We start from the raw sequence: 14,801 nt of genomic DNA on the forward strand, positions 1-14,801 counted from the left end.
TCCCCCCTAATTCTATGCTGTGTGTGTCCCTCATTTTCCCTCCAGGAGAAGGACGTGCAGTCATTCCTGGAGTAGGCCACACTGATGGACCCCAGAAGGTTTGGATACAGACTGGAGGAGGATGTCGTCAAACCTATCTGTGTGTCCAAGCTAGTTCCACGCCAAGTGAACGTGTTTTTTCCACCTTTGGCGACACGATTAGCGAAGAGCGGGTCAGACTTGATCCTGAAAAAGCAGACATGCTAATTTTTTGGAAGAAGAATTGTTGATTGATGACTGTGGTGTTCTTAGTGTCATAGTGTGTGTAGTTGGTATGTTCCAATAGCAGCAGAAGTGCACTTTTTGGGGAGTTGTATTGTTTTCAGTTTTGTGCCCAAGGGACTGATTTTATTTAACACTAAATTATTATTTATACACCTATAGTGATCACAGAGACAAGTTGTTTTTGTGTTACTGCATGTATATATTTGTTTTTCTGAAAAATCCCACTTAATATACTTTGGGTAACAACAGTCAATATTTATTTATTTTATTTTTTTAGGGGGGTAACAGTCAATATTTATTTATTTATTTTATTTTATTTTTTTCTTATAAAATAAAAGTCAGCTTTTGTTAAACCAAATATTGTGTTTTTTTCCATACACAACAACCTATCTGGATTCGATAAGAGAATCGATAAGGAATCAGTTCGATAAGAGGATTCGATAATAGGCTCGAACTCGATAATTTCTTATCAAACATCATCCCTACTTACGTCTATATGACTACTAAATCGATCCATGTACAAATAACTAACTCTCATGCACTTCCGCTTTGTCCAGAGAGCAATAATCCCAATTTGGAGGTGTTGTTGTTACCATGGTGATGTATGCACGGTGTTAATAGGGGCAACCTTTGGCTGGTTGAAAGCCTCTATATCTCAAGGAGGGAGAGGAGAGGGGGTTGCAGCAATGGGAAACTCTTTCTCCCTCTCACACCACGCACGCACGCACGCACGCACACACACACACACACACACACACACACACACACACACACACACACACACACACACACACTCATGTCAAAAGAGAAAAGGAAATTCACACTCATTTCCTCCGTGTGGTTTCGGTACAAATCAACAACATCCTGTCCTTTTGTGAATCCTGCCTGCCCTCATGCTGGTTTGCCACACACACACACACACACGCACACACCCCTCCTCCCACCCTCAAACACACACACACTCTAAACCACCCTCCCCCCCTTTGTGTGTGTGTTTCCAAGCCTTGGTCATGTTGTTGTTTTATAGGAAGTAAGAACATGTCTTAAATAGACAAACTTTATTGATCCACAAGGGAAATTGTTCCACACAGGAGCTCAGTTACAAAGGATGGAAAGGGTAAGGATGGAAAGGATAATACAGGTGTAAAGTAGACTAAACATGTACCATAGTAGCAATATAAAATGTAACGGTAACACTTTAGTATGGGGAACATATTCACCATTGTAGTTGCTTATTAAAGTAACAAAGACTTAATTTAGAGTTATTTGGACACTTCTCCAAAGTGAGCTGGCTCAGGGTGGAGGACAGAGTAAAACAACCTGCACTGAGCCTAGTCTATAAAATCCGCTACACCTCCCTGATACCGAAGTACATGTCAAACTACTTCCTTAACGTAAATGACCGCCATAACCACAACACCAGGGGGAGCTCCACTAACCACGTCAAACCCAGGTTCCGATCGAACAAAGGTCTTAACTCATTCTCTTTCTATGCCACATCAATATGGAATGCACTCCCAACAGGTATAAAAGAAAGGGCATCTCTATCCTCCTTCAAAACCGCACTAAAACAACACCTCCAGGCAACTTCAACCCTAAACTAACTATCTCTGATGATGCAATTGTTGATGACTGAAGTGTTGATACCAACCAATCCTAAAGCCCCTCCATAAATCACAACCTGGATTGTAAATAATGGAAATAATTCATTGTATATACTCTGATGATTATCTTGTGTGATGACTGTATTATGAAAATAGTATATATTAAAGTTAAAGTTAAAGTACCAATGATTGTCACACACACACTAGGTGTGGCGAGATTATTCTCTGCATTTGACCCATCACCCTTGATCACCCCCTGGGAGGTGAGGGGAGCAGTGGGCAGCAGCGGTGGCCACGCCCGGGAATCATTTTTTGGTGATTTAACCCCCAATTCCAAACCCTTGATGCTGAGTGCCAAGCAGGGAGGTAATGGGTCCCATTTTTATAGTCTTTGGTATGACTCGGCCGGGATTTGAACTCACAACCTACCGATCTCAGGGCGGACACTCTAACCACTAGGCCACTGAGTAGGTATCTGTATCATGAACCAATTTAAGTGGACCCCAACTTAAACAAGTTGAAAAACTTATTCGGGTGTTACCATTTAGTGGTCAATTGTACGGAATATGTACTTCACTGTGCAATCTACTAATACAAGTTTCAATCAATTAATCAAGGGGAACAAAAATGGGTTAGGGTTACTAATAAGCAATAATTCTGAGGTTATTGAGGGAACACTCTTAGTTAATGGCTTACTGGTTGTATAATAGGGCCATGCAGAATAAGGCATTAATAAGTACTTAATAATGACTAATTAAGAGCCAATATGCTACTAATGTGCATGTTAATAAGCAACTAATTATTGGTGAATATGTGTTCCCCATACTAAAGTGTTACCAATGTAACATTTTAATATTATATATACAGTATATAATAGATACTGATATATTATATCCTTAAATAGTTACAATATGTAGATACAACACGCACTTCAATAAATCTGATCTATTTGAATAACGTAATACTCAAGTCTGATTAATAGTGTGTGTCTTAAAGAAAAACACACATTGAATTACATTACGGATTTGATGAAAACGTGAAAACACCCACTTCCTGGATCACAGCCGCCATTATATGCACCAATAGCGACCATGCATAGATAAATATATTACGGGGATTAAAACGGCGTGAGACTCTTTATGTAAATCAGACCTGACATCGCTCTTGTGACCCAAAAAAAAAAAAATCCCCTCCTTCGCCATTTCTCCCCATTCATAAAAAAACTAAAAACTGCGCTTGCGCATTGTCACTAAGAATCCTCCCCATTCATAAAAATGTAACCTCCCGAGTCTCAGTCCCTCCCATTCACAAAAAAAAAAACGAGGAAAAAAAAAACAAAAAAAAACAACCGAGGCATCTGCGCAACTCCTCCTCACCCTCCCATTCATAAAAACTCAACGCCCTCCCCCTTTTTTTTCTTTTTTTTTCCCCCTCGGAGGCGGTTGCAACATCACATCCAAAGCTGCGCGTCCACAACCGCAGTCGTCTTTTAACGCACCAGCGAGCTCGGAGGAGAGACCTCTCTCCGACATTTTATTCCCTCCTTTTGCTGGATTTAACACTTTTTCCCGGGGCTAATCGGCACACGATTGGGAATATATACACGGTATATATAGACGGCGTGTTGCGCAACGACGACGATGACGTGTTTTTACCCCCAAAGCACCGTAAGTACGCTTTTCTTTGGAAAAAGGACAGGAACTGTGGTTGCACCGTCGCGCTGTTCCTGGGTCTTCTGCAACGAAGCTGCCCCCTTCTTTCCCCCACCTCAGCCGTGTTTGCACTTGGAGTCAATATTTAACCAAAGTTAAGGGCGCAGGAAGGGGAAGTTGTGACGCTTCCAAGCAGATTTAAGTACTAATAATAATGACACCAAATAGGGTGGCATACTCCTCATTTCTTCATGCTTTCATCTCCAACCTACATATGTGCTTTTTGGTGTCTTTTCATGCAAACCTGGCAACCTGCATTCAACACGCTGCCTGCATCATTTCCTCTCCATCAAGGTTGTACATCACGTCCTTACATATAAAGCAACCATTGGAGAATATATATATATATATATATATATATATATATATATATATATATATATATATATATATATATATATATATATATATATATATATAAGTAAGACAGCGTCCGCCTCCGGTTTTTATGACTCAGTCCATTCACATATCGAAGGAAGGGGATGGGGGGGGTTGAGGGGGGAGTGCGTGCATGCACACACGCACGCGCGCAGAGGCACATAAAGCTCACGCACGCACAGTTCCGGCTTATAATGATCCAGATTTGATCACAGTGCCAAGCATTAGTGCAACAACAGGTTTTTGTCGTTGCTCGACCCAATACAGGAAAAAAAAAATGGTGCACACATGTTCATTCAATATAAAAATCCCCAGTCCTGACATTGAACAGCCATCAAAATGTGCTGTTTTATCTTTTAATGAAGAAAATGTTGGTTGCAAAAAAAGGGCTCATCATCATCATCATCATCATCATCATCATCATCATCATGACTGCTGCAGCGCTTTGAGTCATGCTTGCAACAGCCAGTGCAGCCAAGCAGCGTCCATTCACAAAAAAGAAGAAGAAGCTGCAACACCCCCACCAGTAAAAATACATAATATCAAAAAAAATTGGAAGCCATATTTCCACAAATTATGCCTATCGGGATGACTAAAAGATATAAAAATATTATAAATTTGACTTTGTTGTACTTTTTTTTTTTTTTTTTTTGCATCTTGGGGGTCTTTTGCATGCAAGTCCAGCTCGGTGGTGCGCCCCCGCTCTTTGGAACGTTCATTGTTCTAATGTCAGAGTTGGAAAGCGGCTCTTGTTTGGGTCGGTCGACCCGTGAGAAAATTACTAAGATGTTCCAATTTGCATTAAAGGAATGAAATTGTGAGTACATTCTGCAGATGAGAGTTGAAAATACCAAAAAAGAAAAGGAGGGGAAGAAAAACTTTTTGTAAAAAGTGTTTCCAAATGGGTTCGTTGCCGAGAATAGGTCGCAACTTGACCTTCGATGGTATGAACAGATGTGTCCAAAATGATGAGTGTATTTTATTCATGTCAGGGGGTTTTAAAGTGAGTGAGTCTCCCCTCTGAAAATACAATCCATCTGGGGCCTCCCCTGATCACTGGTTTTCTGAAGCAATTTTTGTGGAGTTTTCCGTTCACCACAGCATCTGTTTACCCTTTCAGCGTAGAAAGTAAAAATCTATTAATTTGGCCTTTAAACATACCGGAACTTCCTATGTTTTTCTTTATTTTCCTCAAACTGCCGAGCACATTTCGAATTCGGGGTCTTGGACCTGACAAGGTTAGGATCCGATAAACCCTTCATTGATGACATATCATAGGAATCCCATGCAAATACTGCCCCTAGTGGCTGTGAATAGTATAGGAATGGAAGGACTATTACAATATTTGCATGTAAGCTTTTTTTTAGTCATAGTTCTAAAATATTTTGGAGTAATTGAAGCTCTGCCCAAAAGGAGTATTCCAACTAGCCTTATGCTATGTCACAGAGGCACAATACTCATGACAATAACTGTTTAACAGCATTTTTTGGGAGACAAATAAGTAAAATAAAGTCAGTAAAAAAATTTTTAAACAATGATTTAATTTGTTTTAATATCATTTAAAGCCATGTTTTAATGAAAAAATAGGCAAGTAGGGGCCAAATTCTTAAAAAACCCAGTGCTAAATGTCCTTTGTATTTCTTCACAGTTGTGCTAGATGCTGCTTTGAAGTGACAAGTGCCAGGCACCACCCTACAGATGGAGTCCAGGGTTCCCCACCACATCCCCGGAGTGTCGTCCTCCATCATATCCCAGCCCTTACTGGACAGCCGAGTGCCCTACGGCCGCCTGCAGCATCCCCTCACCATCTACGCCATCGATCAGATCAAGTCCTCGCACGTGGAGAACGACTACATCGACAGCCCGGCCGTCGTCTCCCAGCAGCCCGAGAGTCAGAAGACGGCGAGCAGAAGGACCAACTGTCCCAGCCACGAAGGGTTTGTGGGCGCCAACCACAACAACCATCACAATCATCAGCACCATCACCAGGGTCGTTGTGAGCCTCACCACGACACCACCACCCACCCTTGGATCTCTTTCAGCGGGAGGCCCAGCTCAATCAGCAGCAGCAGCAGCACGTCGTCGGACCAGAGGCTGTTGGACCATGTCGCGCCGAACCCAACGGTGGACCACCACCCTAACCTGCACCCCCACCAGGGCCTTGTCAACACAATCACCACTCGAACTCCCGGCTGCTTGGCTCCCTCTGAACCTAAAGTGATCAACTCCTCCTCCTCCTCTCCTGCTTCCTCCTGCACCTCCTCATCTAAATTGCTGGACCTCAAGTCTGGGAAACTTCCGGCAGGAGGCCAGCAGGGGTCGGCGCTAATCCCGTCCTCCCCAGCTGAGAAGAAGCACCTCCTTCTCTGCGAACACTGCGGCAAGTGCCGATGCACCGAGTGTACCCTTCCCCGGACCCTGCCCTCCTGCTGGGTGTGCAACCAGGAGTGCCTGTGCTCCGCCCAGAGCCTGGTAGACGCGGCCACCTGCATGTGCCTGGTCAAGGGGATCTTTTACCACTGCACGGAGGACGAGGACGACGAGGGCTCGTGCGCAGATAAGCCCTGCTCTTGCTCGCAGGCCAACTGCTGCGCACGCTGGTCCTTCATGGCCGCCCTCTCCGTTGTCCTGCCTTGTCTGGTGTGCTACCTGCCAGCCACCGGTCTGGCCAAACTGGGACAGAAGTGCTACGACAACGTCAGCAGGCCCGGCTGCCGCTGCAAGAACTTGCAAGGTGGCATGCCGGTGTGTAAAAACGGAGGCGTGGAAGCGAAAGCGGGGACACTTGAGAAGCAAGGGGAGAAACAGGGGTCATGATACCAGAACTTTCTGTCAGGCGTTGCTAAAAAAGACAAACTGGACGGCACCACAGTACTTGCTCAATCTCTAGGGACCTAACCAACCACATTAATCTGCTGGAAGATGTATAACAAAAAGGTACTTATAATAGCTTCTTGACCTGTGTTCTGAAAGTGATTAAAACGAGCTTGACAAGAGAGAGTTGACGAGCTCTTGTAGATGTTCTCCTCTGTTAAAGGGACCTCACCCTGGGTCTGGAGTTTGGGTTGTTTTGAGAGGACAACTGCTAGCGAAAAGTCAGCTAATTTTGTGACTAACCATAAACCGGTCCTGTTGATTGTGGGATAATATATAAAATATATAAGTTGAACTACCGAGCTACGTATCTATCTACCCCTTCTTTGTCCCTATAAGCACAGCCCCTCTGTCTGATTATGAACACCTATAGTTAAAATATGCTAGCTTAGTAATGCTAACTATCCATCTATTGCCACAGATCATTTGAACAAACCCAATATTCCCTTAAAGTGAGACTCGGAACATCTCAATCTGAGGGTTGATCCTCAGTTCCGAAGTAGTGCATGTCATGACCTGCATGCTCCACCGTGCTAGAAGTTAGTCAATGTGTCGTAGAGACGTTTGTAAACAAAATTAGACCCAAACCTTCTCAGGGACTGTCCACTTTAGAATCTGCTGCATACACGGGTTGCTTGGGAAGTCGGAAATGTTCGGGATATGGCCTCAAAGGGTTGTAAGCAATGGTAAATGAAAAAAAAAAAAAAGGCAGACGACTGCGATAAACTACTCATCGAGTACAATCGAATCCCAGTGAAGTCGTAGGACTTTCAGTTGTCAGTGTTCTTGAATGCAGCGGGGAAACTGCCGAAGAACCCGATCTACTTCCTCTTCGCAATAGGGCAAAGAAAAAAATCGGGGCAAAAAGGCAATAGCAAAAACTAGTTAGCCAACTTTCCGTTGGAAAACAGAGGGCGGGTTTTAAGTCTTAGGTACGTAATCCGCCTTGATCCCTTGCACAACTTTTTGTTTTTAGGTCAACGCTAGCCCCTAAAGATCGTACTAAAGCACAGGATTACGGTGGTAAGTGCGCTACTTTTAGTGTCTTCGTTGTCATCATCAGAGCTGCGTTTTATTCCGAAAAGTCTTATTTTTGTGGCTTGCATGAGGACTTTTTTTTTTTTTCTGCCAAAGGAAGCGAGCTTACACTAGCATGTAGTCGCAGTCCGAGAGGGTGATTATGATGCACTCAGTTGGTTTCTCTCCCAAAAAAAAGGAACGTTAAAAAAAGCATGCTGCCCTTTAATACCGAAGGCCTTTTGTGTTTTTAGCTTAAACATGGGGGTCTGTCTGTGTTGCTCCATTTTCACCCTCAAATTCCGCTAACATTTGTCTTGTTGCACAAAAGCTGATTACACACTGTCTTTAGCCTTGATCGAATGTATGTGGCAATATCTAAAAAAGTGGAAAAGGTGCCAAACAAACCGAAGAAGAGCGGCCAAGCTTGTATCACCAGACGATATATTTAGTAATAGAAGCTATGCAGGTTGTTATTTGCTGTAAATACTTTCACTACATTTGTGTTCTTTAGAAGAGAAAATGTCCTTAAAAGGTTGCATGGTACACTATGATAACTACGATTAAAAGAGAATATATTAGATATCTATTTTTGAGATTGAGAATGGTGAGAGGAAGCACTTGATTCCAAAAAAGTGCCCGGCAATAAGAAATATATTTGAAAAAGTGAACAGCTCCAAGGCTTTTTAGCAGGCTAAGCTAATTCCCTCCAGTGTGGATTCAATGAGTGCACAGAGGGAACACAATCCGCCCGTGTCCGGATCGACCCATTTCCTGCCGCTCTGTTTCTTTCGCTCTTGAGTGACAAACACAGCTGCCGTGCATACATTTGTGTCACGGCTCAAGGTTGTGTTGCCGCCTGTTTCGCCTCGTCTGCTGCCGTTTTTCCGTCTTCTTCTGCCCTTTGCATACTTTTTACATGTGCTTATTGTAGCATAATCCTCAACAGTTCCATTATTGTATTTTATTCTCTGCAAATGCTGTGACCCTCTACATGCTCTCAAACGCCACTTGTGTCGCTCGCTTTTGAGCCAATGACGCTCCTCAATCCTTGAATCCCATTTTAGCTGAGTAACGCTACTCCGTTCCTTTATGCCTTCGCAAAAGTTCTGGGGAGCGAAGAAATCTGTGCTTTTTTGTTTGTTTTTAGATATACAGAAAGGAAAGGAAAAAAGCTCTCATTTAAAAGTTTCCCTTTATAGATATATTTATTTTGAAGTTCTATTTTATATAGTATTTATTTAGATTGCCAACTTTTTGTTTGTGAAGAAAGCCTATGTTGAAATGGAATGTACAACGACAATGGAAATATATATTGTTAAATATAACACGCTGATGTGTTGCGTCTTTTGTGACTGGGTTCTTATATAACGCACAACATTAACACATAACTCATATATATAGATAGATAAATAGGTAGGTAGATAGGTATGTAGTTTTAATTGACAGCTCAGTAAAATATATACACTAAGTAGCTACCATCGATGGATAGGCTAACTGGATTACTAAAATATATAAGCTAATTAACTACTATTGATAGCGAGACAGATAGACTGTCTAACAAAAACGAGCTCAATAAAATATATACATACACTGGGTAGGCTACAGTAATTAACTATGTCAAATGTATAGGCTAAGTAGTTACAATGAGTAGATAGTATGCATATTTTAGCTATCTAGCCTAAGTAGCTACAGTAGTTAGAAACTACCTAAAATACTGTATATCATATACACAAAGTAAGCACCATATGGATACTATACAATATAATACATACAACTACCGAGATAAAAATGAAACTATCGTACTATATACATACATATATACACATATACATATATAGATGTACATATATATACATATATATATACATATATATATATATATATATACATATATACACATATACATTTATATATATATGTTTGTATATGTATATATATATACATATATACATACATACCTATACATGTATACACATAAACATATATATATGTATGTATATATACATATATATACATATATATATATATATATATATATACATGTATAGACATAAACATATATATATGTATGTATATATATACATATATACACATATACATTTATATATATGTTTGTATATGTATATATATATATATATATATACACATATACAGTATACATATATATACATGTATACACATAAACATATATATATGTATGATATATACATATATATATACATATATATACATACACATATATACATACATACATATATACATACATATATATACATACATATATATACACATACATATATACACACATATATATATATACATACATATACACATACATATATAGATACGTATACAGTATATACATATATACATACATATACACATATACATACATATACATATACATATATATACATATATATATATTCATATACATATATATACACATGTACATATACATACATATATACATATACATTAGGGCTGGGAGATATGGCCTTTTATTATTTAGGCCATGTCACGATACACGATATATATCTCGATATTTTGCCTTAGCCTTGAATGAACACTTGATGCATATAATCACACCAGTATGATGATTCTATGTGTCTACATTAAAACATTCTTGTTAATACTGCATTAATATATGCTCATTTTAAACTTTCATGCAGAGAGGGAAATCACAACTAAGTCAATTGACCAAAAGTGTATTTATTAAACAGTTATTAAGCAGTGGTACAAACATTCATGTCATTTCAAAACAGAAAGTGCAAGATTGTCAGACATTTTAAAACAAGCTATTAGTTAACTTTTGTGCGTGATGTCACTAAGATGACATATCAAAACAACACTAAATCAAAGTGCACTTTTTGTACAGAACGCCACAACAATAGTTTAAAACAAATAAAGTGCAATTGTGTGCATGATGTCACACAAGATATTTCAAAAAGTGTCAAATAAAAATGAGCTGCATAATAGGAAATCAAATAGTGTATGTCCTTCGCTATGTGGTAGGTTACAGCGGACGTTATTTCCTTCTGTTGTTGACTATTTTTTTCATACGGTGTTGATGTGGAAATGGAAGATATATATATATATATATATATATATATATATATATATATATATATATATATATCTTCAGGGGATTTCATTATTTTTCTTAACTTATTTATATAATAAAATCCCCTGAAGAGCAGGGAAACCTGCGAAACAGGCTTGTAGGGATGAAATAGCCTCCGTGTTTTTTCCTGACCTAACGAATATATATATACATATATATATATATATATATATATATATATACATATATGCTAAGTAGCTATCATATGTAGATAGGGTCACTGGTGTGCTAAAAAAGTATGTTGCTAAAATATAAGCTAAATAGCTGTCATAGGTAAACTGGTTGACCAATTAGATTTTAAAAATGCTTGCTACAATATATAAGCCAAGTAGATAGACAACTAGTCAGTAAAAACATAAGCTTGCTTAAGACATATAAGCTACATAGCTACCTTGGTTAGCCAGATATGTTAACTATCTAGCAAAGAACATATGTTTGCTAAGACATACTGTACAAACTAAGTATCTATCATAAATAGATGGGATAACTAGCTCTGAGATGAGATGGATACTGTACAAAAATAATACTATATACAATAAATATTCATTATAGCCAGATCTAGGATAACTACCTAGCTAAAAAAAATAAATAGAAAATAGTTTACTAATATATATATATTCTAAGTAGCTACTATATGTAAATAGACAGGGGACCTACCTCTCTAAATAATATATTGCTTAAATATAAGTTAAGTAACTATCATGGGTAAATGGATTGGCCAATTAGATTTAAAAAATGCTTGTTACAATATACAAGCTAAGTAACTATCTTAGACGGATCGATAACTTGCCAGCAGAAACATAAGCTTGCTCAGACCTATTATCTGCATAGCTATCTTAGTTAGCCATATATAGAAATAACTTTCCTAAAGCATACTGTATGAACTAAGTAGCTATCATAAATATATACAGTATGTAACTAGTTCCAAGATGAGATGGACACTATCCAAAATACATTTATACAGTAGGTATTTATTTAAGCCAAATAAGCGAATTACATATAGCTAAACCTAGGATGTTTGAGTTAGGTGGAGTAGATACATTCCAATGACCTCTAATTGATCATAACTTCACCTTGCAGAGTAAAAAGTTTCTCCGAGATGTTATCCAGTCTGTGATTTAGTTAAAAAAATCGCCAGAGTGAGTGCCTCCAGCCCTAACCCATCCGATCAATAATGACGGACAGCTTCTGGGTACTTTGAACTGCAGCCATCGTCTTACAAATTTGTCGATACACCAGGGTAAAGCTTAATCTAGTCAGCAGATGCCCCGTTATCATAGTTCCGAATACGTAGACAACTTTGATGTCCTCAACAGAAAGACTCGCCAGGCACATGACCCTCTACTTCTTCTACGCGTTCATCATGTGTTCAGCAGCAAACATTCCCTCAAGACAGACAGATTCCCCCGAACTGTCGTAAAAAAATCTTGTCAATTGCGTTGAAAACCAGTTTATCAATTCCATGTTTTAGATTTGGAAAACAGTGCATGGAGAGGCTCCAAAAAGACGAGGCAAGACGAGACAAGACAAAGAAGAAAAAGCAGGGCACAGATAAGGGAGACAGAAAGGAAGCGTTCGCCTTTGTTGAAAGCAAGAAATCATTTTTGATGGAAAGATTGATAACCAGCCAGCAAAAACATAAGCTTACTTATTTTTTATTTTTACATTGTTTTTATATTGGATTTATATGTATTTATTTTGTTTTTATTCAGTCATTGGTGGAGCTAAGGATAGTATTTGAATCTTGTTTTTAATATTTTTGTGAAGCACTTTGGAAACATGTTTGTTGTTTGAATATGCTATATAAATAAAATGGACTGGCTAGCTATATATATTATATAGGGTAACTAGATCTGAGGTAAAATGGACACTTACCCCGGCGATAATCGAGGTACCACTGTACAGTAGGAAAGGGTTTCACATATCCCCATTCTTGGGCAACGTTCCCTCTAAAGTGCGCGCCTGTGCAGTTGCGCACTGCTCAAGCGTCCTCTGCGCACGGCAAATCTATGCCATGCACAAAATCAAATAAAAAAATAAGCGCATAACAATTTTCGACACACGGACACGACAGAGAAAACAGTTTTCGTCATCATTGTTCAAATATTGTAACGTCTGTCGAGACGCTTTGAAGACATGAATTCCATCCATCACTTTACTGAGCAAAACTCTTTATTGTCGGCCATAAACACATCACCAAAACATTAGGGGCGGCATGGCGTAGTGGGTAGAGCAACCGTGCCAGAAAGCTGAGGGTTGCAGGTTCGCTCCCCGCCTCTTACCATCCAAAAATCGCTGCCGTTGTGTCCTTGGGCGGGACACTTCACCCTTTGCCCCCGGTGCCACTCACACCGGTGAATTGAATGATGAATGATAGGTGGTGGTCGGAGGGGCCGTTGGCGCAAATTGCAGCCACGCTTCCGTCAGTCTACCCCAGGGCAGCTGTGGCTATGAAAGTAGCTTACCACCACCAGGTGTGAATGTTTGATGGGTTCTACATGTAAAGCGACTTTGGGTACTTAGAAAAGCGCTGTATAAATACCAGTTATTAAAAAAAATGATATCTAGCAAATGTGGTCATTTTCTGCAGCACAAACCAGACCAAAAGCAACTTTGTTATATCAACAGCAGCCGCTCGCTCTTTCTCACTTGCGCCAACACATGCACATATGGCCAGTGATGCGTTTACAGCCACACAAAAAGTCGGACAACTCCAACACCACACATAAAGTGTAATTCCAGGTCGTTACACTATGATTTACCAATCAAATGTGTGCTTATTCTAGTGTCATTTATTAGGAATCTTAATGTATAAATATTAATCATGAAATGCTGTTAGTATATTAAATAAATACTAATAAAAATATATTTTTTACAAACAGGAAGTTGCAGGAATGTACACATGATCCCCTGCTTACATCTCATTGTGCAACATGTGAATGTTTTAATGGGAACTAAATGCAATGTCTGAAAGGGGTACAAATTATTTCCAAAGCAGGACCTCCACCCAGACAAACAATACAAGTACACAGTTCATGAAAAACTATATTTTTTGTTATTGTCATTGTAAGTGGGCCTAAGCACTTATATTAGAAAATAATCTCATGGAAATGACTGCTGTCATTTGATTATAATAATAAAACAATGTTGTCTGTCTATCTGTGTTAGCCCTGCGATGAGGAGGGGACTTGTCCAGGGGGTACCCTGCCTTCCGCCCGAATGCAGCTGAGATAGGCTACAGCACCCCCCGCGCCCCGAAAGGGACAAGCGGTAGAAAATGGATGGATGGATGGAGATTGAACTTGTTATTTAGTCCGGTTTGGGACAGGTGTGCTGCTGGTGTAGCCACAGTGTGCACGTCTGATGTTGCTCACATGGGCTCCACTGAATGCTCAGGGAGTTTTTGCGTTTGCTCACACACATGAAAAATTAGAGGGAACATTGTTTTTGGGTGGATCTCGCGTGAGAGGAAGATGGGGGTTTATAATTTTAGACTTAGACTTACACTTAGACTTCCTTTTTATTGTCATTCAAATTTGAACTTTACAGTACAGATAAGAACAAAATTTCGTTGCATTAGCTCATGGTAGTGCAGGATAAAAAAGTATTAAGGTGCAGATATAAATAAATAGATTACTGTACAGATAAATAATATTGCACTTTTCCATATGCATCCACGTTTATGTATGTATGTTATATTGTCTTTATATTCCAGTGAGTTAATCCATTTTTGGGGGGAATTGAGGGGATTATTATGATAATTTGATAATATTTAATTTAATTGTAATTTAATTTAATTTAATAATATTATGATAATAATGATTT

At 39.3% G+C, this 14,801-nt stretch overlaps 1 protein-coding gene and 1 long non-coding RNA gene across 3 annotated transcripts in view; one reads left to right on the top strand and one right to left on the bottom strand.

Annotated features, from left to right (window-relative positions):
- The window catches only part of LOC133607143 (uncharacterized), a 117,595-nt gene that overhangs the window by 58,383 nt on the left and 44,411 nt on the right, over positions 1-14,801 (bottom strand). The window lies entirely within an intron of this gene.
- On the top strand, positions 3,293-9,177 carry spry4 (sprouty homolog 4 (Drosophila)). The gene is made up of 2 exons (XM_061962556.1): positions 3,293-3,535; positions 5,607-9,177. Exon 2 carries the CDS (start codon positions 5,657-5,659, stop codon positions 6,773-6,775), a length of 1,119 nt encoding a protein of 372 aa, XP_061818540.1. The 5' UTR covers positions 3,293-3,535; positions 5,607-5,656; the 3' UTR covers positions 6,776-9,177.

The sequence above is a fragment of the Nerophis lumbriciformis genome, linkage group LG09, assembly GCF_033978685.3.
Source record: "Nerophis lumbriciformis linkage group LG09, RoL_Nlum_v2.1, whole genome shotgun sequence".
NCBI lineage: Eukaryota > Metazoa > Chordata > Actinopteri > Syngnathiformes > Syngnathidae > Nerophis > Nerophis lumbriciformis.